The sequence below is a fragment of the Melopsittacus undulatus genome, chromosome 5, assembly GCF_012275295.1.
Source record: "Melopsittacus undulatus isolate bMelUnd1 chromosome 5, bMelUnd1.mat.Z, whole genome shotgun sequence".
NCBI classification, from domain to species: Eukaryota; Metazoa; Chordata; class Aves; order Psittaciformes; family Psittaculidae; genus Melopsittacus; species Melopsittacus undulatus.
The window spans coordinates 50,057,080-50,083,932 of record NC_047531.1 but is presented as its reverse complement, the minus strand read 5'-3'; the positions used below and the strand labels follow the sequence as shown (position 1 = coordinate 50,083,932).

General features: G+C 42.8%; 1 protein-coding gene across 1 annotated transcript in view; it reads left to right on the top strand.

The window, feature by feature from the left end:
• STAB2 (stabilin 2) overlaps window positions 1–26,853 on the top strand; it is an 83,995-nt gene that overhangs the window by 45,936 nt on the left and 11,206 nt on the right. Inside the window, exons 32-55 of the mRNA XM_031050065.2 lie at window positions 1,460–1,591; window positions 2,647–2,772; window positions 4,084–4,140; window positions 5,662–5,757; window positions 6,226–6,421; window positions 6,901–6,996; window positions 8,277–8,322; window positions 8,953–9,029; window positions 10,529–10,654; window positions 11,181–11,254; window positions 14,359–14,430; window positions 16,729–16,848; window positions 17,284–17,331; window positions 18,482–18,565; window positions 18,669–18,815; window positions 19,216–19,341; window positions 19,677–19,736; window positions 20,268–20,444; window positions 20,527–20,616; window positions 21,651–21,797; window positions 23,006–23,062; window positions 23,519–23,642; window positions 24,638–24,787; window positions 26,579–26,683. Of these exons, the coding sequence (XP_030905925.2) occupies window positions 1,460–1,591; window positions 2,647–2,772; window positions 4,084–4,140; window positions 5,662–5,757; window positions 6,226–6,421; window positions 6,901–6,996; window positions 8,277–8,322; window positions 8,953–9,029; window positions 10,529–10,654; window positions 11,181–11,254; window positions 14,359–14,430; window positions 16,729–16,848; window positions 17,284–17,331; window positions 18,482–18,565; window positions 18,669–18,815; window positions 19,216–19,341; window positions 19,677–19,736; window positions 20,268–20,444; window positions 20,527–20,616; window positions 21,651–21,797; window positions 23,006–23,062; window positions 23,519–23,642; window positions 24,638–24,787; window positions 26,579–26,683 (2,533 nt within the window). The remainder of the gene's footprint in view (window positions 1–1,459; window positions 1,592–2,646; window positions 2,773–4,083; window positions 4,141–5,661; window positions 5,758–6,225; window positions 6,422–6,900; window positions 6,997–8,276; window positions 8,323–8,952; window positions 9,030–10,528; window positions 10,655–11,180; window positions 11,255–14,358; window positions 14,431–16,728; window positions 16,849–17,283; window positions 17,332–18,481; window positions 18,566–18,668; window positions 18,816–19,215; window positions 19,342–19,676; window positions 19,737–20,267; window positions 20,445–20,526; window positions 20,617–21,650; window positions 21,798–23,005; window positions 23,063–23,518; window positions 23,643–24,637; window positions 24,788–26,578; window positions 26,684–26,853) is intronic.

The following is a 26,853-nucleotide window of genomic DNA, read 5'->3' as shown; positions in this document are numbered from 1 at the left end:
TTAGTTGTTTTATGACACAGCATCATCGTTTCCGCATCACTGTAAGAAGCATTTGTAACGAACTTTGAGAGAAACCTAAGACATCAATCTGATTTAATTTAGGTTACACGCGCAAAGAAATCCTTTTCATTTCCACAGCTTACCAATGTTTCTTCTGTCTTTCTTCCATTCTCCCAATCTTGTCTGGTGTGGCAACCTGACAAAGAAAATTGGAAAACACCTTAAAGTTAAGCCTGCCTAAGCCTTATCCTCTTCATGAAACACCTTGGGAGATCTCTGCCACAGAGCAAAGAGCTCAACACAGGGAAAAGAGTCCATTTCTTGGTCTTGATGAAGCAAGGTTTTGTTCTCACTCTGCTGATGTCGAAAGACAGAAATGAAGATCAATGAGAGTTAACTTTCTCCAAAGCATCCAAGTCAGGAGGATTAAATTGATTTGAACACTGGTGGAGATTAGCTCTTAGTTCCCATCTTCTTTGCTGTAATTATTTCTTTGTCAAATCTGAGGGAATCATACTAAAATGGGTTTCTCTTTAAGATGTAAAGATCACTATTTCACCCTGTGGGCAAAGCCAGGAAACATTACGTACTTGCTTTCCCATGCTTTTGAAGGGATGGAAGAACAAGGAGCAGTATGAACATTCAGAACAAGAAGACAGCAGGCAACAGGATTTCCTGCAAGCACCTTTTATTACAAAGGCATACAACTGCAGCAGCACTATAACTAGGCAGCTCCTAAAACCCTCCAAATACCCCAGCTTCTCTCACATCTACAAATCCCCACAAAACATCGTACTTCCTTCTCCTCCAAACCAGGGAGAGCTTTGGGAGTCCCCTGCTCCAGAGCAAGATGCAGAAACCTTTGGAAGCCCTTACTAAATGCTGATGTAAAGAGAACAATTTCACCACATCAATGAAAAGTGAATACACTCTAGCAATGAGGCAGAGAAAACTTTCCCATTAACAGGTGTGGCTCCAACACTTTAGTGACTGAAAATGGCCTTAACAAAAAACAAAACAAAACCACAACCAAACAACAACAAAAAAAACCCCTGTCAATTACTGTAAACATTCATCTATAAGTGATCCAGGGATTCCCAAAGGAAAGGAATGGGTATGGGGAAGAATATAAAAGCACATATGCAACTTTTCATTTCAAGTGAACTTGTGAAGTTCAGGGTCCTAAAATGTCATCTGACTGAATTTTCCCTGAATCAGTCCGTCCTGTACACAGGAGAAGACACTACTAAGCTCAAGCAAACTTTGGTCCTGCCAGTTTAACAAGCCTTTAATCCCCCATGGTCAATTACATTTTCATTATGATAGGAATGTAGGCTTTCCATGGTAGGAAATACAAAATAAACTGCCAGCTGGAGAAGCTTCTCCTCAAACACAGGCCAGCTATGTTTGCCTTGTCCTTAATAACCTTTCATGCTTTGTGATGTTACCATGTTTGCAGGACGAAAGCCAAATCCGCTACCATATTGTGCTAGGTGAGAAGCTCCTGAAGAACAACCTGCACAATGGCATGCACAGGGAGACCATGCTAGGATTCTCCTACCAGGTTGGGGTCTTCCTCCATGATGGTCAGGTACTGTTTTCACTTGTTTGGAGAAACAGTTTTCCTGCTCTTTATGAAGCCAGCTTCAACTTTAATATGCAGTCAAAAGGAGTTATTCACCTCCTCCTTTAGCTCCTGGGATGTAACAGCACAAAAGTGGTCACTCAAATGCCTCTCTTGGACCTGCTTAATTCCAAGTCACCCTTGAAGGGATCTTTGATTGAATTTTATTTCAATCATGCTGTTCACATTTAGCATTGCATTTTAGAAGCTGCTGTGGTGGACATCTATCTCCAGCTGCTGCAAGCCTGCATTGCAAAATAGTCATTAAGAGCTGTTAGAAACCTGCCCTCAATTATAAAACATGAATTCTATTTTCTGTGGATTTACTCCACTTTTAATCCTAAAAGCTGAAAGCACTGGGCAACAAATATGAATTGCCTTTCAACACCACTCATGGGAATATCAGGCATAGTAAGATTAAGCAATACAGCCAAATTTACAGCAGAGCTCAGAGGAGAGTTTGGTCCTCCTTCTTCTCTATCCCAGAGATCCCTCTGGGCATACGCAAAGGAAGACAGAAAGATTCTCACTGCAGCGGTTTCAAGCCCTACTCTTTGCTCAGCCCATGGCAGACCCTCAGAGAAGCATCTGCTCATAGGGCTGCTGCTGGTCAGGAGCCCGTAGGAGTGTGGGGAGGAGTGAGATGATGAAAGTCCTCCCTGAAGCCACAGCTGCTGGAAGGGCTTCCCTGAAGCCCGTCATCCCCCACAGACAGGAAACCCAGCTCTTGGCTTGCTTCAGGCTCCTTCTTCAGACGCTTCACCTTTACACCTTATGGCAGAAAAAGCTGCTCTGCCAAATCCTGTTGCTAAGAAACTTCAGCATGCTGCAAGTCATCTTACATTCTTCAGTCCAGTGAAGCTCTTAAATGCAGCAACTGAGAGATGAGCAAGTGCTTGGAATTAGCTACATTCATAGGTTTTCCTGAAGTGATACTTGTTCGTTGCTCCTTTTTTCACCACTGCTGCATATGGCTACCACTCAGCTCTGCTGCTTTCTAACTGATTGCATTTCTTTTGCAGCTATTCATAAATGATGCACCTATAAGCTACACAAATGTTGCAACAGACAAAGGAATTATCCATGGGTTGGGAAAGGTCTTGGAAATCCAGAAGAACAGATGTGATATCAATGATACAGTGATCATCGTAAGTGGCTCTGTTTGCATAGGTGCTTAAAGGTCCATCTGAGAGACCTATAACCAAACATAGCTCAAATGTACAGGATATGTGATCCTATTTCCCAGTAAGGAATGTATATATTTTCCACAAAGGATATTCCTACGAGAATTTTAGCATCTATTGAGACAACTTTGATCTTGCAGTCAGTGTACTGACAGCCTGGATAAAATATAATCAGAGTACCACTGGAGTAAGAAAATCCTGAGATTTAATTAAAAAAAAATAATAGTAATTCACTGTTCTAATACATGTTCTCAGCCAGGCCACTTGTTTATAAAGCAAACAAGTGGAAAAAGAATGGAAAATAAATTATTTTTATGAAGGAAAAAAATTATTTTCATTCCACTGCACATACACATGGACTTCTCTTACCCTCCAAGTAAATGTTCTCCCACTTCTGTTACTCTTACATATGAAATACAAATGGTTTTACATTCCTCTGAAGAATAGGATGTGATTTCCTCAAGCTGGCAGAGAAAGGTTTCCTTTGTCTTTTCTCCCAAGTCAAAAACCACAGCCAACAGGAAGCTTACCTCCCTGTTTATGAAGCATGCAACAAACTACACAAAGAAGAAAAAGTGAGTCTTGTGCTTTGGTTAAAGCAAATTTAATATGGGATACGGTCCCATATGTGAGCATATTTCACACCAGGCTTTTCCAAAGCTTTGCTCTGTCAGGTCCTTTGCACATAGGCCTTTGTTTTCCCATGGAAAATTATTTTCCCCACTATGTTCAAATGCAGTAACACTTCAACACTCATTTAAGACTTGTTAAAAGCAATGACATAGTTAGCTAAACAGGAATAATATTAGTCATTATGTACAGGGTACAACATGTATTTAAGCATTTTGCAGAAACTGTGAAATTATTCACACACACACATAGCACAAGATACACATCTATGTGAGTTTTCCATTTCCAAGCTGCCATTGCACCACAGGAAAGCTGTGTCCAAGTCCAGGATTTGCCTCTTATCGTGCTTTAGATGGGAAGGCTCTTGGGAAGCATAGCTTTAGAAGAACAAAGAGAAATATCCAAAAGAGCTTTCCTTCTCCTGACCCCTGGTACGAGGCTTCCCATGAGGGACACCTCATGGGGATGACCTTCCTTTCTGAGCAGAGCAGCTACTCATCACCTTTACCATAGGGGCTATCATGACTATGCATCCCAAGGGCTAAGTTTAGAAGTATATCTGGAAATTATGCATTTTCTATTAAACAAGCTGTCTGCAGATCTATACAGTCTGTTAACCACAGTTAACCATTTGTGTTCTTTAAGGAAAAATGCAGAATTTGTTCACAGCCATCAAGTTGTCCCCCAGGAACAAAAGAAATAGTAAGTATTTTATCATTAATGCTAATTTATATATATTTTTTTAATCATAACTGAGTATAGACGTATTCAATCCTGGTTTTAATATAATTGCCTCAGTTTCAGCAAATGTTGTCATAGTTGCTTCAGCCTCCTACATACATTGCTTATAGTCAATAGACTCCAACCACCCTGCGAGCAAGGTAGCAAAATCAAGGGCAGCTGAAAGACAGCTTCATTTTGAAGCTATGCACTGGGACAACTGAAGACTTTTCAATCTGCAAAGGTTACCTCTACCACTCAAAACTGAGGCAGCTGATACACTGTCTGGAGTCGGCTTGCTACAGGAGGAATTACAGAAGCCCTTCAAAGCAGAGATGGTACAGAAGGGCAAACTCAACCTGTACCTAGCAATATGCTGGGAGTTAGGGTCACAAGGAGACTTGGAGATTATAGAGACTTTGGATGTCTGACATATAAGAACTGCAAATATGTAGCAGGTCCCTGTCAACCACATTATGGCCTAAAGTTTCTTGGCACCTAAATTTTTCTGTGAAACCCCCTCTGTTGGGGTTATACAAGCATATTTTCCTTTATTATTTTTTGTCATTAATTATGCCAGTAATAGGATTCCACAGCAGATCAAGTCCCATCTACCCCTTTAAAGTAAGTGGCTGGCAAAGCCAAACTAAAGTGTTTGCCAGTGAAACTCAAAAGTATTAACATTTCCTTTACAATGAACAGCTGGATGGATGCTTGTATCAAGCTCCTAACAAGTTTACAATGAGACCAACAAGTCTTCAGCAAGCAATCTTTCCTGGCTGTGTCCAGACCCAGAAGACAGTGTTTCAACAGCTGGTTTTGCAGAACTTTAGCTCTCAGTTTTTCAAGAATAATTGGAAAAAATGTGAAATGTGTCAGGGAAAAAAAAGAAAAATATTTATCAAACTTCAGAAAAAGATTCTGTTTAAATCCGAGCAAAGGCAGTATTAGCCACATCTTTAAAATACCACAGGGCACTGAGTTAAATCAATCATATGTTTGCTAGGGAAAAAACCTAAACAGCCTTCCAGTATCTGAAGGGGGCCTACAGGGATGCTGGGGAGGGACTATTCATTAGGGACTGTAGTGATAGAACAAGGGGTAATGGGTTGAAACTTAAACAGCAGAGGTTCAAACTTGATATAAGGAAGAAATTCTTTACTGTGAGGGTGGTGAGGTACTGGAATGGGTTGCCCAGGGAGGTTGTGAATGCTCCATCCCTGGCAGTGTTCAAGACCAGGTTGGATGAAGCCTTGGGTGATATGGTCTAGTGTGAGGTGTCCCTGTCCATGGCAGGGGGGTTGGAACTGAATGATCTTAAGGTGCTTTCCAACCCCAACTATTCTATGATTCTATGATTTAAACAATGCATTTTTATTTCTAAAAATATTTCCTTAATGTTCCTTGTAAATGTGAGTCAGTGCACAGCATGCATACAGATAATGTCCCATTTCCTAAAACATTTGAAAGTAGCTGATCAATATTACTCCAATTTTCATTCAGGCAGGGGAGAAGAAATACTGCATCCTCTCAGAAAACAACATGAGGATGTACACCATCCAGATCGGGTGCCAGCCAAAGTGTGCTAAAACAGTCATTGTGAGTACACCATTTCTGTTGTGGTTAAAGCCAGGAACCCCTATCCCCAAACTTCACCCTCTGTGTAATCCCCACTAAAAGCATATTGAGGCAGCCCCTGACAATATGTTTATCGGCCTTTACTCTGGATGCAGCACTGATTGGAAGGTTAAGGAAGATTGGAAGGGCTGGGAGCTGGTGTGGCTCAGAGAGAGCACAGCATAGGGAAGAGTAACTCCACTCTTGACCATGGCAACCACAACCACCTTTCCCTGTGGTGCTGAAGGTCCCACCAAGGAGTTGGGGTGGCACCCTGAGCCCCAGCACAGTAAGGAGCATAGCAGACACCAGTAGACCTGAAATGCTGCTTAAAATCCAGATCTCCAATTCCCCTCCACCCAGCAACAGCGCCAAGAGTCAACACCTGTGCTTGCTTCCCTGTGTGCTACCCTGACCCCAACCCTCAACATGGCATTTCTGGGTTTCCAGAAAAGGGAATGCTGTGCAGGTTTCTTTGGGCAGCAGTGCCAGCCCTGCCCAGGGAAAGCAGGGAATGCCTGCTTTGGAAACGGTGTCTGCATGGACGGCATCAACGGCACAGGCACCTGCGAGTGTGGAGAGGGATTTGTCGGTACAGCCTGCGAAAGCTGCATCAAGGGCAAATACGGCCTCAACTGTGATCAAGGTACAGAGCATCCCCGCACCAGCACTTTTGCTTGTCTTGTCAGATGTCAAAACCTAGTCTTAAAAACACCATTAGCCCATTTTCCTTCCTGATATGGTATTTTATCTCTTCTCCCTTCTTTGGAGGTTGTGTCTCCTACTCTATCATGCTACAGGATTAGAACAGTATTCTAACAAGAATAATCCTGTCCAGCACTACTTTTTCACCTGTACTTTCCCATTAAAATACAATTTCAGCCCCTGTATTTAGGAATAAAGGAAAGATAATCGTATTTTGAATACAGATTTATTTTGTAGTTATAGTAGTTGTAGAAGCCAAAAGGCAAATGCAAAGCAATCCTTGAAGTAGCCACGAGCAGAAGGTGCCATCAGCAGAAGACATCCAGGCCATCCCTCCTGCCCTTCCTTCCCCTCACTGCTTTGCTGCACACACTGCTCCCCTGACCGGGGACAAGGATTTCCTCCCATCTCTCTCTACAGCATGCACTTGTGTCCATGGGAAATGCAGCAGTGGGATCGATGGGGATGGCTCCTGTGAATGTGATGTTGGCTGGAGAGGGGTGATGTGTGATACTGGTGAGTGCTCCCTCCTTTTTGTTCTGGGGTGAGAAGTGAGTGTTTCAGGAAATACCAAAACTACGGCTATGACCAGCTCCCAGTGCACCACCAGATACCCAGCAGCTTCCTACACGCAGTGAAATACAGGTGACACTCCTGTGCTATGGCAATTAATTACCTTAGTAATAGAGAGCCAGCTGAGATATTGATCATGACACTCAAACACCTTATTTAGCTAATCCTCTACCTGTGTCACCCTGTACCTGTCATGAAAGAATATCCCATTTGTTGAGACTGTATATTTTGCAGAACAGAGTTACCCAACACATTTTGATCCTCATATCAAAAGCCTCTCAAATGCTTCAGTAAGTTGAATTAGCCATACAACATTGGATATTAAAGTATGGTTTTGCTAATAAAATAAAAATTAATTAGCAAATAAATACACTTGTGTTGGTTTCATATATCTCCTATAGCTAATAAAATTATATTTTAGTTACATATGATTAAAATGTATTCAATAGTTTACAACTTTGCATAGAAATTAAATAATGGTATAAGCATATTAATAATATTCAATATCAGTTTTAAATTTGGTTATGGAAAAGAAAGTAATCATAGAATCACGGAGTTGTTTTGTTTGGAAGAGACCTTAGAGCTCATCCAGTTCCAGCCCCCTGCCATGAGCAAGGACACCTTCCACTACACCAGGTTGCTCCAAGCCCTATTCAGTCTGGCCTTGAACACTGCCAGTGATGGGGCAGCCACAGCTTCTCTGGGCAACCTGTGCCAGTGCCTCAGCACCCTCATAGAGAAGAATCTTCTAATGTCTAATCTAAATCTCCCCTCTTTCAGTTCTAATTCCCCCTTGTCCTGTCACTATGTGCCCTTGTAAATTGTTCCTCTCAAGATTTTTTGTAAAGGCTCCTTTTAGGTGTTGGAAACCTATTATAAGGTCTCCCGTAAGTTTATAGTTAGAGTTGCTGTAGTTGCTGAGTAAATTTCAGTTCCTTTAAGAAAACCTACCTTATATAATTAAACTAATACTGTGCCAAACTCACCAGACAAAAATACAGATGGTAACAGGTGAAATATTTTCCTGGTGATATGATTACTAAATGGTATCTGCTGATATGTATAGATGGAGTCTAAACAGACTGAGCACTCGGCTGTCTGGTGGGGAACTCATAACAGACTCCAGCTCTCTATAGTGGGAAGAAAACCCTGGAAACTAGGAGGATGTTGATGCAAAAGGTTCTGATCCCTATTCCTTTTCCTTTTTTTTTTCCTTCTTGCAGAAATCAAAGATGACGCATGTAACGCCTCATGTCATACCAGTGCTAAGTATGTATGAAATCCACTTATTTGGAGGAGAGAGGAGAAAAAGGGGTTCTTCTTGCAAGGCAAAGCATATAGTCCAGCATGTTCTTTATGAAAAAATGTTAAAATTATGTTAATTAAATGTTAAAGAACTAACTAGTTTCCGAAGGAGAAAGTCACCCCCATTGGGCCATGTACTGGAGTGTACCTACTGCCTAGCATTGAGCAGACAGCAGCATTTACATTATCCAGTATATTCAAAAACAAGGAGAGGTGAAGACTCAGCTGCATGGCTCAATCGCTGTGCATCAGTTCTGCTGCGTCCCTCTAGAAATTATGTGCACATACAAAAATCTGTGCACAGCTTTTGGGAGAGCAGACATGAAATTCAAGGGTTCTCCATGAGAAAATAGGACATTTGGTAACCAAAGTGTACATTTTCAATACTTAATACATCCTAATGCATTTGGAAAGCTTGGTTCAACTAGCTTCATTCTTATGGTTGTAACTACATCATACTGTAGGGCTAAATATCTTAGTATTCTATGTGGCATTACTTTTGGCACAAAGCACAAAAACAAGGGCTGTACAAAAGTCCTATAAGCTTTTTTGCTTTTTTTCTAATGTTGTCTCTCTCCTCACTGTTTCTTTTAGCTGCCTTCTCCTATCAAATGGCACTGCCTACTGCAAGTGTGCAGCTGGGTTTGAGGGGAACGGGACGTTCTGCACAGGTAATGGGCTTTGTTTCTTCCTTTCTAAAGAAAGCATAAACCAAAAAAGCATGCTGGAAGCACTCTGTGGTCACAGTGGAGCTGATGAGAGATGAGCACTTCCCTACACACCACTTAAAAACCAGGGACTGCTGCCAGTTTGCTCAAAACAAATAGAAGCCCAACAGGTGTGGGTTCATAGCAAACAAAGGGCTCGAAACCTCTGAGCTGCAAGGCATTGTGCTAAGGGAAACCAGAGAAAAGGGAACATGCCGTGCACAACCCAGGCCCCATTGTTTACAGAGTAATGAAACCTGGATTATGACTTTTACTCCTTTTCCCAACATAGCCCAGCAAAGAGAGGTCAGTTCAGGATACAATAACACTTCCAGCTATGGGAAGCTGTATAGCCCTACCATTTCCTTATCTTTCTGAACTTGCACAGGTTTCTGGGGTGGCAAAATCAATTTCTTAAAACCAGAGAGATCCGAAAGGCACTCAGAAAGGGGCAATAGCAGGTTATCCAAGGTGTCCCTCCAAGAGTCTGGGATATCTACACTTAGAAAATGGACTGCCTCTGGTTACAGAGATTGTAATGTATTTTACTTAATCCTTAACTGATTAAAATACTAATGCATTTAGGAACAGAAGTGTATTTGTCTACTCACTCACAATGGTTGACAGGGTCCTAACCCAAGATTTTAGCACTAGCTGCTTTCATTTTCTCTTCTGGCAGAAATCAACCAAACCCATTTGAATCTACTGGTGGGAAACACCCCATGTGCAGGAAGAGCTGGGTGACACTGTGATGGCTCTCCACTCACCCTTAGTCCCCTATACAGGATTCCTGGGCAAAAACAGTTACAGAATAAGTCATCACCCAGTCCGGCTGTTACATCTTCTGAAACATCAGCTTGGGGTTATTTGAGGGAAAAACTAAACCAGTGTTTGGGCTGATATGATTCACACTGGAGATCAGAAAAGGCTTCCCCCCTGCTCTCAGGGTAGCACAAGCAAACTTAATTTGCAAGCCTCTGATGCATCCAGAGTTAGAGAAACGGCACGAGTATCCATCTGAATAAGAACCAGGACTTTTTGTCACAGGAAGGCTAGGTGATATCACAATCCAGACCTCCTGCAAGAGAAGGTATATGATCTGTGTGTAGAAAAAGGCAAGCTAAGGGGAAGTTTCAAATGGTCATTTAATCTAGATAAGAACAGGAAAGTCCCTTTTTTGTGCTTGGTTGGAATGGGCAGAATCTGAAGATGGAAAAGTACTTAAAATCAGTCTTGGGTGAATTCTTAAATTCCAGACTAGGAGCATCTTCTTACCATTCCCCATGAAATCAATAAGATGTATTAAAATCTAGCACTAATGAAGCCTATGGCCTCTTAAATCGGAAGGACTCTGTATTCAGAAAATGCCAGCAAATCCCTTTAAAATATAGAGACAGCTTAACCTGAAAGGCAAAAAGCCATTTAAGTGCATTGATTTAATTTTGGCTGTTGTTGCTGTTCAGCTATTGATGCTTGCAAGACCAGCAACGGTGGCTGTTCCACTAAGGCAGAGTGCAGAAGAACAACGCCTGGCAATAGAGTGTGCATCTGCAATGCTGGGTACACTGGAGATGGAATAGTCTGCATCGGTAAGCATTTGCAACTTCTCATATATCACATGGAGGGAACTTAACGGGAGTGATTTTTCCTGTAAATGGGAGATCCTTCTTCCCCTATGACTCAGAAGTGCAGTTTCCCAATACTACTGTAGACCTTGGTGCCAAAGGCATCTCTACCTGCCATGTGGTTGATACTACTTGGCAAACCCTGCAACTACAGCAGTGTGGTGTGACACCAAAGCTTATTAATAAAGATCTACCTCTCAACAAGGATAGCTCCATTTTCAGCTGCTTGATATGCTCACACTCCTCTGAACATTGCAGACTTTAAGATATATAAACATTGTTATATCATACATCCCCAGGTATGGTTTTAGAAATGCTGATGGTAGGATTTTAGCTTTTACCAAGACCTAGACTGAGGTATTAAGTAGCTAAGGGAATTAGTTTCATTGATTCACATAAATCTGCATTCCTAGTATGTTTTACTTAAAATTATCCCTTTTTGGGTTTTCAGAAGTCACTCTTTTTTATTATACTCTTTCTTTTTATAAAGAAATCAACCCTTGTCTGGAGAACAATGGTGGATGCGATAGAAATGCAGAATGCACACAGACTGGACCCAATCAAGTGAGTGCTTTGTCAGGGCATAAAAATAAGACTGGCCAAGTGTTTATAGCTTGGTAAAGAAAGATCGCCTCATCTCAACTTTGCTTTTAAATGGAAAAATGGATTTCATAACAAAAATTCTGAAGTTATATTTGAGGGAGTGTGTGGACAAAGATGAAAATAAACCAATTTCAGTAAAAGTAATTCAATACTGCAGAGGAAAGCAGGGGTTGCTGTTTCAAGTGGTTGTTTTTCTCATCTGGGAGGTTTGGATATGAAAACCTGTCAGGTTTAAAGTATTGCCAGAGAATGTTTCGTTTACTGTTATAGAAACTGCCCGTGAAAAATTCCATTTCAGACTAGCCCTTCTCCCAGCGTAGCTCAAATCTATTCATAGAATCATAGAATAGTTAGGATTGGAAAGGACCTCAAGATCATCTAGTTCCAACCCCCCTGCCATGGGCAGGGACACCTCACACTAAGCCATATCACCCAAGGCTTCATCCAACCTGGTCTTGAACACTGCCAGGGACGGAGCATTCACTACCTCCCTGGGCAACCCATTCCAGTACCTCACCACCCTAACAGTGAAGAATTTCTTGCTTAGATCAAGTTTAAACCTCTGCTGTTTAAGTTTCAACCCATTACCCCTTGTCCTATCACTACAGTCCCTAATGAAGAGTCCCTCCCCAGCATCCCTGTAGGCCCCCTTCAGATACTGGAAGGCTGCTAAGAGGTCTCCACGCAGCCTTCTCTTCTCCAGGCTGAACAGCCCCAACTTTCTCAGCCTGTCTTCATATGGGAGGTGCTCCAGTCCCCTGATCATCCTCGTGGCCTCCTCTGGACTTGTTCTAACAGTTCCATGTCCTTTTTATGTTGAGGACACCAGAACACACAATACTCCAAGTGAGGTCTCACAAGAGCAGAGTAGAGGGGCAGGATCACCTCCTTTGACCTGCTGGTCACGCTCCTCTTGATGCAGCCCAGGATACGGTTGGCTTTCTGAGCTGTGAGAGCACACTGGAGCTGGCTCATGTTCATTTTCTCATTGACTAACACCCCCAAGTCCTTCTCCACAGGACTACCATGAATTTCCTTTTTGCCCAACCTGTAGCTGTGCCTGGGATTGCTCCGACCCAGGTGTAGGACCTTGCACTTGGCATGGTTAAACTTCATGAGGTTGGCATCAGCCCACCTCACAAGTGTGTCAAGGTCCCTCTGAATGGCATTCCTTCCCTCTAGTGTATCAACAGAACCACACAGCTTGGTGTCATTGGCAAACTTGCTGAGGGCACACTCAATTCCATTGTCCATGTCAGTGACAAAGGTATTAAACAAGACTGGTCCCAACACTGATCCCTGAGGGACACCACTCGTTACTGGTCTCCAGACAGACACTGAACCGTTTACCACAACTCTTTGAGTGCGACCATCCAGCCAGTTCTTTATCCGCCGAGTAGTCCACCTATCAAATTGATGTCTCTCCAATTTAGAGACAAGGATGTCATGTGGGACTGTGTTGAACGCTTTGCACAAGTCCAGGTAGATGATGTCAACTGCTCCACCCCTGTCCATCACTTTTGTAGCCCCGTCATAGAAGGCCACCAAATTGGTCAGGCAGGATTTTCCCCTAGTGAAGCCATGCTGGCTGTCATCAAGCACATTTCTCTTTTTCATGTGCCCTAGCATGCCTTCCAATATTCACAAGGAAACAAACTGGCCTGAGTCATAGTTCTCAAGTAGAAGTTACAGCATGCCGGCATCTACTCACACCTCTGCTGTTCTGAGTCTCCCATGCACAATTACCACATAATGTCCAAAGAGAAAAAAACATGAAACAACAAAGGGGAAAAGAAGCAGCAAATTGTCCAGGCCATCAAGTGACTCAGATTAGGGTTTCTGTTTTTCTAACAGTTATAGAAGAAGCCGAACTCCCTGGTTGTAGCATTTCTTATCATCCCCTTATAGTTTCATACCGGCTATTGGCAGGACTGTAATCCTCCAGCAAGCACTGAACAGTATTTGTTCAGGCGCAATGCAGGAAACGGAGACCAGGAGTCAGAGGCCACCTCCTGCCTTACAGTTGTCCAGGGACAGGTGGGGCAATAACCCCATCAACCCTTTCTGACAGTACCGATCCATTAACTCTTTGCCTTGACTGTCATTTGCAAGTTAGTGTGTTTCTGGGGGAGGCAGAGAGCTGCTTAACTATTTCCCAGCCCCTCTAGACAGGAGGAGTGATGGCCATTTTCTTCCATACACCCTCTCTGGGGCTACTCATAGTAGCTACAGCATGATTATTTATAATTCCATGTCCATAGGAATACAGTTAATGTGGGAGCAATAATAACCTCTACTACAAAATCCAAGCACTGCAGAGGCAAACATATAGAACAGAAATGCATCTGCTTTCTGTAAGGCTTTCAGTCATCCACATACATAAAGCACTGCTATTACACTGCCTAGCAGTTTTATTTCTGCTGCAGAAGTCTCCTTGAATTTTCAGTCTCCTAAATATTAAATCTGAATTCAAAATTGAGATCCATTAAGCAGTGAAGTGGAGAGGAAGATAAGACATTTCTTTGCAACCATGTTAGTTTTTCATCTTTGAGACAACTGCAAGTGCAAAGCAGAGTAGTCATGGCCTGTCAAATGCATTACTGCTGCATGGGAAGCTGTCAGTAGCATTAGAATGCAATTCCAAGTGTATTTTGAAGATATGTTTCATCACATAAAAAAACAGGGGAAGGGAGAGAGGGGGAATACCCATCTATGCAAATAAAATGAGGGAAACAATTCAGGGATTTAGCCTGTTTTGCCAGCACGATAACCATGTACAGATGTCACAAGGGTCATTCAAATGAACAGAATAGCAGAGGAAAGATGAACAGACACATAAAGGGAAAATAGAGCCTCTTAGAAGTTGTTATTCCCCATCTCAGCCTATGGTTGCTCGTGCTGGCTAAGATATTACCATGGGAAAGATGATGTACTTTTAGCTTAATAAATCGTACACCATATTGCTATGAGATAATCTGGCAAAAAAGTAAATGAAATATAAGTGTGCTGAAAAAAATAATCAGACATCTTCCTATGTATGCATGTTTTCTGGTTTTGCTTTGTAGGCAGTATGTAATTGCTTGAAGGGATACTCTGGAGATGGTAAAAGATGCACATATATCAGTCTGTGCTCACAAGTAAGTATCCTTTTAATGAGACTATTTAAGGTCGTGCTATAAGCATTACGCATCTGGGGGTTGTATACGTTCAAAACCAAATCAGGTATGCCCAGAATCAACTTATGTTAACTTAGCTAATTCTGAAGTGTGCTTGGCTCAGTATATGCTTTCATGCCATCACTATTTTAGAAAGTATGTAGTAAGGACTTTCCCAGGACATGACACAAGTGAGGGCCCAGACTCACCACTGAGTCTTAAAACACACTTAAAATCAGATCTAGAGAAATAGACCCTAGGAGGTAGTGGTAAAACATGTCATATCTTCTCAGCAACTTTTTGTCATTGCTAGAGTTCACATAAAAAGCCGCTATCAAAATTTGTGTTTGAGACACAAAGGGTTTGCCAACATTTCAATTACTGTTAATAAATAAATAAATAAATAAGAGCAGTTTCTAGGCAAGACAATTAAAGAGTTTGGTTCAAATTATAAGAAAGAAATGTGGTCTGCTACTACATGTTACATGTAATAACAAAGAACAACCTACCATTCAGGTTATTGATGCTCAGGGGGCAGTTGTAGCTGTTCTGGGAGCCATGTGATTGGGAACCAAAGAGGATAGTCTACAATAGATCAAAATGCATATTTATTTTTAATAGCCTTCTGTCATTAAGCCCTCTGGTGTGATTTAGGATCATATCTGTGCAGCCCAAACAGGAGAAATGATCAACTATCAGCATACACACCCCCTTCTGACATTTTTGTAGTCTAAGCAGAGTATCAAGTCCTCACATTGCTGGGTCATTACCAGTGAAATTCATGTTTTGGGGGGAAAAGAGTTACTCAGGAGCCTGGGCACTGCCTGTGTTACTGGGAACAGATGTTTCCAGCAGAGGTCCCAGCCTGAAGGCTCACCTAGGACATAGCTCCCACAGAGCAAAGCGCAGAGCCCCACAGCACCTATGGCCATGTGTAGGCTGTATCCCAAGTGCATCCCTGTGGATACATCATACAGGATAGCAACACTGCAGCAGAGGCAGGTTAGTGAATAGTGAAACAGAGGAGATAGATTTTCATTGTGCTACCCACCACCTTTTCTTGACTGGGAGGTTAAAGAACAAAACAAACCTACAAACACTCATTCTTCACGCAAATCACTTCCCTCCACAGCATACAACCCAGGACTTCCTGTAGCATTCCTCATTCTGTCCCTCACTTATCACTACAGGCTGCGAATTAGCCACATATGCTCCACACAAGCCAGCTCCCATACTGCAAGCCACATGGTTCTCTGCACCAGCCACATTACTCTGCTTCTTGGCAAGCTGCAGCACGGACATAGCCACTCTCTCGTGCACATTAATCCTTTGTGCTTTGAGCACAGTGACGATAACTCTCAGTCTCCCAGCCTGGCCTGTCAGCAGACTTTCTCTAACCTTGAGAAAGGTTGCAGAGATGAAAGGGGAAGGGCACAAATAGAAGCTGGAGGAAGGGGAGGTCAAAGTAACAAGTCATTGCTTCCTATGACTTTGTGTGCTTTTGCTTTTTCCTGTGCCTTGTCCCAGCAAGTCTGTGTCTGCTTTACTAATTATACATAAAAAAGATAGTCCTGAGAAGAATCAGTGTTAGACCAGAGGCTAATCTGGCTTCATGATGGTTGTGTAGCACAGCTGTACAAGAAGCTAGGATAAACCCAAGATTGCTAACAGTCTGCCTAAAGCTAGCCAAATAAATAGTAAGTGCACCCAAACCCACTACTTACAGCCAGGGCTCACTGTCTGTCAAGTCAGGCCCCACTGGTACCGCCCAAAGGAGCTTCTGCTCCCACTCAAAGCCCATGGAAAAGGACAATAGAAAGGACACCATGAAACAAACACAAGGAAAAATAGACAGCTCCACCAGAAATCCAGGCTCCTGGCATCATGAAAGTGATTTACAGCTGTGAATAGTTCCTTTTGGTGTAAGTCAATGCTGCTTCAGCAGAACAGCTAAGGCTCATCCCTATGGTCCAGAGTGAAATTTACAGGGAAGATTTTTGGATTATTATAGCACCATGAACCAAAGATATAAAGAGGGAGTCAAAACTACGTCCTCTGCATAAAAGGAGAATTATTTCTTAGGAACTTTAAATGCTCTTTAATATTTGCAAGAAAGAATATAGCATCAGAAGTTCTAAAAAGATCTGGTTTCAAAATACTGGGATTAAGTCTTTCTGAGATAAAAACATGTAAAAAAGAATGAAGAAAAATAGTGAACTAGAATTGGTTTGTGCACCTGGCAATAAAGGAATTAAATAACCTAAATGTTGGTTTTACAAGAATAATGGAGGCTGCAGTGAATTTGCCATCTGTAATGACACTGAGCTGACAGAAAGGACCTGCACCTGCAAACAGAACTACATTGGCGATGGATTTAAGTGCCGAGGCAATATCTTCCAGGTAAAGTGCTGCATGTGTTTGCTGTCCCTCATCTTTAATATAATGCTATTTAAAACAATGGTTGTCTCTTGAAACACGCCTTTTATTTTTTCCTGGACAAATCAGTAAATCTGCTCCAGAATCTGAAATAATCCCAATCCAGAAAAACAGGAATAGGAACAGGAAGCTGAAATATAAATTTACCTGCCCAGGAAAAAAAAAAAATCAAACTGATGGACAATCATTATGAACGCAGTGCTAGGGAGATAAGACTGGTATTTTTAGGTTTCAAAGAAGCCTGTTCTTTGCTAGAGCAAGGTAAGAACTGAACAGAAGGGGCAATATTTATTCCAAACCAGAAGATCCATTCCTTGTTCAAGTGCTGCATTTGTTTGCTCTCCACTGATGTTACCTCCCATTTGCATCACTGTTACAAAGTCTTGCTCTTGATTGCAGGAACTTCTCAGGAACGCCAACACATCTAGGTTTTATTTCCACTTAGAGGTAAGGAAAGGTTGAGTGGGGAGTATTCTGGGGGGGAAAGAGGCGGCATCCTTGTCTTTTTTTCCTGAGAACAGCTGAGGTTGGGGAGTAGGCAAGAATCTGGTGTGTATGAACATCCTTCAACTTAAGTGGGACTGGATTTGGATCATGGTCACAAATACTGGAGATACGCCAGTTTAAGCATTTAAAATGCCCTGAAAACCTCTAGAGTATTAATGATCAAAACCAAGATGCTAGGGAAGGGTAGGGCTTCCACCAGGCATAAAACAAAAGCTTTCACCCATTCACAGTCTGAGATCTGCCAGCACATCTCTCATGACATCTGACATGAGCAAATGCCACTCTTCTATTACCCTTTCTGCATTTCCAAACTGTCATGCTGTTTTCAGTTGCCCTTCTGAAACATCACAGGATGCTCTGTGTTGCTACTTGCCTGTGTGCACTGCTAGCTCTCACTGCTTATCAGAGACTGGAAGTAGTAATTCTCTGTTTACCCCCTTCATTAGGGCACAAACCTGTATACTGGCCTGCTAGTCCAACAACTCATATTCTAGCTTTAATTGTGTTACCATGGTAGACTGATGGCTTCCCCTCACTTTAGCAGAGCTCTTTTGTTATTTTAGTTTGTCAGTGGTCATTGCAAAGTGCAATATTCCAGGTCCATTTGTACCTCTAACAGTAACTAATTTACTACTTAGGTATGAGCAATATTATCAGCTAAAATCATGTAGAAATGCATGTGTATTATCCACTCATGCTTTTCTCAAGATGAAAGGGTTTCTTCATTCCCCTTTGCCCAGGGGAAAATAGCCCTCTCCACCTTCCCCTATGCTCAGTGTTTGTTGTGAAATTTCCCTCTTCTTCTACTGTTTGTTATTGCAGAGAAAACAGAGATTTGGCTATAAGCCAAAAGAGCAGAGAGAAGTCTTCCATGTTATACCTGTGGACAGAGATGGCAGATGGGACTGGGAAGGAAAGTCCACACTGCACAGGAGTTTCACTCTCTCTTATATCGCAAGAAAGGGAACCCAACACACAGCAGCAATGGGGATGCAGGCACCACCTCCCACTCAGCAGGGCTGTCCCCATTGTTGTATGACATTCAGCACACTAACAACTCATTACTTCACTGTCCTCTTAAATTTGACAGGCCTTGTCTATCAGAGATATCGCAGGTCCTGGCCCCTTCACTCTGTTTGTGCCTCGCACAGATGTACTGAACAACGACCCACGAGTAAGTAAGAAAGCCAGAAGTTCTTGATGAGCTGGCTGTAAGTTTTTGGATTCAGATGCTTTGCTCAACTCCTCCACTTCTCCAACTCTTCCTTCTGCTGCAGATCAAGGACTGGATTGCCAAAGGAGTGATGGCTCAAGTCCTCCGATACCACATGGTGGGTTGTGCCAGTCTGTTGTACAACGACCTGACAAGAATCACAAACATCACCTCTCTCCATGGGGACCCAATACACATCAGCTATTCTCAGGTAATGGAGCATAAAGAGGCAGGAGACATTCAAATAGAACAGTCTGCTCTCATCCAACTCGTTTTAAAGACCTGACTGGTTCCCTTTCCTTCTTGATGCACAAAAATTAATAAATATCATTAAAAGAAGATTGCCCATCCAGCTGAAGTGTTCAGCACTTAGCTGCTATGCCAAGAGTGGAGCTGTACAACCCTTGCTTTGACACAAGTTATTTTATCCTCAGACTCTGGCTTTATGAGCATGATGAGAGCTTGAAAAAGCAAAGGGCAATTTATTAGAACTGAAGTTGCTGTTTGCTGCAAAGAAAGGATGGTTTGGGCTCACCGTATCAAAGACATCTGGCATCAGCCTCACCCTCACACAAGGTTCCACATAAAACATTTTTTTGTTGCCTTTCCAGAACAAACTGGTTTTGAACAACAATGCTGAAATCATACTCAGTGATGCTGTTGGCACAAATGGTGTGATTCATGTCATAAACCAAATCCTGGTCCCATCACACATGCAGGATTTCCCCCTTAAGAAGGTATGTGCAGCTCATTGCCATTCTCAACCCAGGAGCTTTTTCGCAGTTACTGTTAGATATATAAGTCATGTAAGTCACCAAAAATGTTAGACTAAAAAGACCTTATACAAACTTTATTTTACACTACTGAATAAACTAAATGTTATATTTAAAATTAATTCATGAATTACAGTGACAGTAAGAACAGTATAAGAGGACTTCTGCACAAGGCTTTTACAGTGGCTTTGATTTCATAACAAGAAGTGACTTATATAGGAAAACAAGCTAATATCTGCTTTTTAAATACACATACAATGTATTTATTATATAAATTACTGAAATTATCTTCTTTGTAGGAAAGCCTTAAAATGGTTGCAGCCAAACACGGATACATCCTGTTCAGCAGTTTGTTAGAGGTAAGGACACAGAGGAAGCAGCCACTGAGTAAAGGTTTGAAACACTTTCTCTAAAGACAAAGGCACAGACATGGCACCGCTGGCAGGATAGCGTTGCATGAGCCAAAGGGCTCACAACACAGTACACAACAACCCTGGTCACCACATGGTCTCTCTCCCACAAAGGTGAGGAGTTACAAAGTAGAACCACAGCCACTTCACCCTACACCACTCAGCCCTGTCCTACCATATGTCAGACTACATGACCAAGGTGTGACCCAAGTATGACTTTTTGAACCCAAAGTTGAACTGTCAGCCTGGTTTTCAGTGGGCAGCCATGGGAGATGAAGCACTTCGGAGAATTCAGTCATGTAACTCAACTTGGGCAGCTCAACTCAGGCATCTGGATTTTAAAGTCATGGTGTTTGCAGGCTGGTGACCAGACAGCCTACAGGTCGCTGCATACCAGTTATACCAGACATTCATCAGATAGGGTCAATGTCATTCTATATGGAGCATTAATCCTCCACCCCTGTTTTTGGTATGTTGCAGAAAAACAACCTCCTTGGGCTGATCAGCGACCCTATCCACAAACCCGTCACACTATTCTGGCCCACAGACACAGCTATCCGTGGGCTGCCACAGGAGCAGCAGGACTTCCTCTTCAAGAAGTCCAACACTGACAAACTGGTGCAATACCTCAAGTTCCACATTGTCCGTGATGCTGCAGTAAGACCTCACTTCTTAGGAGCATTGCCAAGGCCAAGACATACAAGCCCAGGCACATGCATCTCCCCTGTTTCCTCCTCAGGTGCTGGCCTATCAGCTCCCCCGCTCTACCTCACTGAAGACCCTGCAGGGCTCCAATCTCAGCGTCAGCTGTGGAGATAACAGGGAGATTGTAAGTGCTCACTCTGCCGGTACAGTTATCCTTTGCCCCTGATGAAGGATTCACTCATACAGACCCTACTATGCCTGTGCATAACCCACAGAAAGGGTCAGTGGCTTCAAAACTCAACTGGTCTTTGCCAGTCCATGTCAGCAGTCACTCTGGGGCAGACACCCCAATAGATGAACCAAACTAGATAGTTTGCAGGACTCCCAGGAGCTGTTGTTTTCTCTTCTGTAAGATGCTATTTGTTCAGGACAGTTCTCAGTTACCACAGAACTGAGATACCAGTACATTTTAACTTCTACAAAGAAATACACAATGGAAAACCATGAGGATGAATCTGACTTTGACAGAAGCCCCATTAACATAGCATCTGCATGCAGATTCTGATTTGCAATCACTTACAAGCCAAGACTGCTGGTATACACGCAGCCTGTTAAACCAGAGCAACTGCACTTTTTCTTTGCAAATTTATTAGATCATACCTGGCAAGCATCTGCATCTGAAAGCATAGAATCATGGAACAATTTGGGTTGGAAAAGACCTTCAAAGGTCATTTAGTTCAAACCCCTTGCAACAAGCAGGGACATCTTCAACTAGGTCAAGTTGTCCAGAGTACATCCAGCCTGGCCTTAAATGTCCTCAGGAATGGCACATCCACCACCTCTCTGGGCAGTAGCTTTCCACCCTCACTGTCAAGATTTTTTTTCCTCATATCCAGTCTGAATAACATCCAGCTTTAATCACGTGACTAAGCCTAAATGTGCTTAAGGTAAATCTATGGACAGAGGGCAGGCACACTCTGATCTCTTCAGGAAAGAAAAAAGATCTGCCCATCTATGAGGTTATAGCACTCAGTTATAGAAAGCGTGGTCCCCAAATTGGTTTTGAGCCCCTACAGCTGTCAGTGTTACCTACAGAGTAACATCTTCCACCAAGAGCATTCCTACAGGTGGAAGATTATCCCCAGTTGCCATTCAGGCCCTGGATTCAGCCTGGCCCCAAGCACTAGCTCACAACCTGTCATGCCCCTCATCTCGCAGGGCGCCCTTTTCCTGAATGACAGACAGTGCAAGGTAGTGCAGCGGCAGCTGGAGTTTGACGGGGGCATCGCCTACGGCATCAACTGCCTGCTGACAGACCCCAGTCTGGGGGGACGCTGCGACAGCTTCTTCACCGTGGACTTCATGGTCAGTCCCCTTTTCCATCCCCCACCCTGGCAAAGACACAGCCCAAGGGCCAAAGCCTGGTCTCACAGAGACTGGGGCCACATGCGCAGCAGTTCTTGCACCACTAAAGACCTACAGCTTCACACTGACTTCATCTGACACCTTGGTTAGAGCTGAGGTTAAGAAGTGCAGCACAGCACCCAAAAGATACACAACAGAAATCCTGCGTCCACACTAAGCAAAACACAGGACAAGTGGTTTCAGTTCAAACAAGCATAGCAAGCTCTGCCTCATTTTCAATGAGAGCAGTTCCTCACAAATGCGAGCATAAATTTGAACAAAAACACATCTTCCTCACATGCTTTTCAGTTAGCGCAAATTCACACTATTAGTCTGGTCATACAGATTGCATTTACAAAGTTTCCAGTTATAAAGGAATATCACTGTTGTCCCAGCTGCACAGGGAATTAAGGACCCAAGATAGAAAACTGCCTACTCTGTCAGACAGGCTCTCAGCCTCTCACATTTCTTGCTTTCATAGAAATATTCTTAAACACACCTGAACTTGCACTGTTAGCATGGAGGAAGTTTACTCTGTGAAGTTTGATGGGTCCTACAAACAGGAAGTTCTGAAACATATTTTGAAATGATTACAAGACCAAATATACTTCAGTTTAATTCAAATACATGAAAATAATTACCTAGAAGTAATACAACTTTCATTTAGTCAGTCTTAACAAAGCTTATTAGAATTTGTATCTCAATTATAAAGCCAACACTCAAGTTACCTTCATGTCACGATTTTGTCAAATGAAATCAAACAGACATAATTTCCAGATCAGGTCAGCACTTCCTTAGAAGTAACCATTTACCTGTACTCCAAATTGGACATCCAGATCTGATGCAGCCCACATCAATACTTGTTTGAAGAACCTTCACCATCTCTTCCCTGCTTGTTTAAATCCAGAGCAAAGTTTCTTCTTCCAGAACTTACATTCTGGTACCTAATCTATTTTCTTGCATTTCATGGCACTAAATATTTGCAACTATTTTTCATAATTCTCCTCTCTTCTTTCTCCAGAGTTTTTCATAATCTGTTTCAAGTGTAACAAGCCTACACTCTGCTCATATTTGCTGCTTTCCTAAACAAAACCTTGTCTGTGTCAAGTAGCTCTTTGTTACCACTATTTTAATATACTTTTTTTCTTCTTTTCCATTTTGTACAACAGGGACATTGTGTTAGCTGTTTCAGTAATTCTAAATGCCCTCCTGGGACAAAAACAAAGGTAATACATCAAAATTTTGCATTTAAGCAGTCTAACCTGCTCTTCTCTATACTTCATGAAAGCAAACTAGAAGAAGTTGCTTTGAAAAAATAAAGAGATCTCTCAACAGCAAATCCACACTGTGAGGTGATGCCATAAAGCCTCAGGGACAAAACTGTTCCTGGGCAAACACCCAAGTGTTGTGTTGGGAGATGCTTGTTGGTCTCGCATGGCATCTACTGTAGAGAGTGCTTTGGTTAACTCTGAGCAGCCCCTCCACCCTCATTAATGGTGTTTAGCAAGTTGAGAATCATAGATAAGGTGGTGGCTTCCCACCTGCACTCATCACACACCATATTTTTATTCAATGTACATCAGAAACTATGATTTAAAGAGGAAAAAAAACCCAAAACTCCACACAGCATTTATATTCCTGTGTTTCTCCCCCCTCTCTGCACTGGCACATATGATGCCCAGGAAGGGATCCACTGGTGCACATATGAGTCCTATGGCCTGCGGAGGGATGGCTGCCGTAGGAACTGCTCCATGGTCATCCACACAGCTAAATGCTGCAAGGGCTACTTCGGGCCAGACTGCCAAGGTAGGACCCCACTCCCCACCACCAGCCCATGGCCTCCTGGGCATGGCCATGTAAAAAAGGTGAGAACTGGGGTAGGGGCATGAAGAATGACCAGCCATGGGGTGGGGGAGCTCAGATGCTGGAACTGAAGTATGCAGAAGTATTACGGCTTTTCCATTCCAGATAATCTCTTTTTCACATTTACAAGTTTTAAACTCCACGTTAATAGCAAAACTAAATGAACACTGTAGAAAATAAAGACTGCCTTGTGTAACCGAGTCTAGCCAGTCTTAATGGGTCACCAGCTGGAAGTCATTTCAGCACAGACAGACATCAGGTTTACAGCAGTGGTAACAGGACACACCATAGACACAATTCATGGTAACTCAGTCATGTGCAAGTGCACACACCACTGAAGTAAGCTCAGAAATTGTAGCTTTGAACAGTGTGAGACCATTTAGGAGGCTTTATCTCCAGCAGTTTGTTAGCAGACACTAACACAATGTGTGCTTCTTCACCTGCTAGCCCCATGGGGTAACAGTGCTGAGGTTCTCACCAGAACACACAGGCTTGGGATGTCTGCTGGCAGACAGACCCAGTAGCTCTGCTGACTCACTCTGTCCAGATTTCACAAGCAGATACATGCAGGCCCCACATAATTCTGGACAACTCAGCTGAGGCTGCCCTTTGGGCTCTCACCAGCAGCATGCAGGCACATGGAGATGCACAAGCAAGGTTGGGTTTGGGCTGGGCAGTGCCAGTCACAGACGGGTCTGAGCGAGCAAGCAGCCAGGTAACAGAACCCACAGGGCTGGAAGGATTCAAAGCACCTTTCTGACAATAGCTGTAAAAGGCATTTGGAGCATGAGGCTTGCAGACACAAGTGTCACGAATGTTTTTACACACCCCAGCAGAGATGCATTTACAGGCATTTCCCTACTAAAGGATTTATACAGAGCAATAAAAAATGAGCTAAAGAGCCTCTTTTTTTTTTCTCCCCATTTTAAAACTTTCAGCTTGCCCTGGGGGCCCAGAAACACCATGCAATAACCATGGCTCCTGTGATGATGGGTACAGCGGGACAGGAGAGTGCCACTGCAACAGCGGCTTCAATGGGACTTCATGTGAGCTGTGTTTGCCAGGCAGATATGGCTTCAGCTGCAGGCGTAAGTTTAAGTTTCCTTTCTGTATGAGTACCCATCCCTGAACTGTTTTGTCAGCAATAAGTTTTTAAGTAAACTGAGAAACTCTTCCCACTTTCAACGCCAATGTACTTCCTTGGTGCTGCCTCACACAGAAGTCTCAGAAAAGAGAAGGCAAAGGGGGCAGATGCTTACATGGCTGTCTCTGCAGGGCTCCTCTTACTCTTACATGGCACACATAAGAGGACTGTAAGTAACAAGGAATAGAGGCATAGCCTCTGTCAACATGTGTTTTCAATTGCAGCACAGTCTTCTCTCTCATCCCCATAAAGGTTAAGAAAGCCTTTTAGCTGTGTGGTTCCTCAAAGATCACAGAAGGCCAAGGCCATGCACTGCTTTTGCAGAAGATAACAAAAAGGGCACCAAGATGAAGGCATTTTGTGAGGCCAAGAAACTGCTCAAGTAATCCACTTTGCTGTGGTTTTAAATGTAAACCAGGTGGAAGCTACTTACTGAATCTAGTAAACTAGGATCAATATCACCCTTTAAACTCAAATGTTTTCCCTGACATAAAGCCTTCAGATAGAAACTACAACATTAACTCTTCCATCCTTACAACTTGCACCTGCAGTGCTCATGAGGAACACATGATGGGGTATCATAGGCTAGGTATCCTTGGGCTATAGGCAAGACAATATGCTTGGACACTAATGCTTGGGATTATGCTTACCTACAATTTATCTGTTTTATAGCACAAACAGTATAAACTGTTAGTCTGAAACACAGATTGTGGGATCTTACAGAAAAAAACTTCTATTAGCCCCTTCTTTTTGATGCATATTTATGTCAGCCAAAAATTAGCTAACCAGGTTAAATGAAATAAAACCAGGGAGTGAAGTTTCTTTCCAGCAGGATAGGTTTTCACAAAATTAGTTACACCCATCCCACACCATTTTCCTCTTTAAATGACAATATTTCATTAAAAGGGATAAGGCAAGAAAGGATGCTACTTCATTACATTATAAAACAGAGAGCCACCAATAATTCTTTAAGAAGGAATCAGCATATAAATAATTGCAGGGCTGAAAAAGTAGAAGAAAAAACATCAGCTGTAGATTGAATCAGCTCCTCATGCCTCAATTTGCAGGGCAAACACCCCCTCCAAGAAACTTAAAAGGTAACTTAACCATGGCTTAGAGCAAAACTCACTAACCTCATATTTGGCTTCCTTCCTCAGGTAAACCTTCTCCCATATAACAAACAAAAGCCCACCCTTCACTTACCTTGCTTCTCTTTGGCTTCCCAACCACTAGCAGCTGCTGCCCATTAGGACAGGATCAGGCTGGGTCTTCATCTTAGCCATTAACTCCCCCCTGCCACAGTTCTTTGTCAAGTTGGCTGTGCTACCACAGTATAGATCAATACTTGGTTTCATTTTCAGAGGCACACTGAATTAATGCCAGTTATAAAATTACAGGATCACAGGATAATTCAGATTGTAAGAGGCCCCAGGAGGTCTCTAGTCCAATTCCCTGCTCAAAACAGGGTCATTCCTGAGCTCAAACCAGGTTGTTCAGGATTTATCCTGTTGGGGCTTGCAAACCTCCAAGGATGGAGACTGCCCAACTGCTCTGGCCAGTCTGGTTCTCTGCCTGACTGGCCTTATACTGAAAAGCCATGAGATTAGAATTGTCTAAATTACTGCTGGATAACACTACACCTAAACTGACAGCCTCAGTGATGTTTCTCTAGAGAAAGTTTTTGTACTTTCCCAACAGCAGCTGTGTAAGTGACCCCTCTGTATTCCTTTTGCAGCCTGCGAATGCAAGAACAATGGGCAGTGCGATGAAGGATATTCAGGAACAGGACGATGTTTCTGCGAAACAGGATGGACTGGCCGGCTGTGTGAAAGCAAGCTAGGTCTCTGCCTTCTTTCACTGGACTCTGTCTCATGGAGCCATGGGTTGAAAGCATTTGCAATTCAATGGAGGGTTTGTGTAAAGAGGGAGAAAGGGTTAACAACATTAAAACCCTTCAGAGGACACTAAGGGACTCTGCTCTGGACTGGGAACAAGTCCCTTTACCCCTCT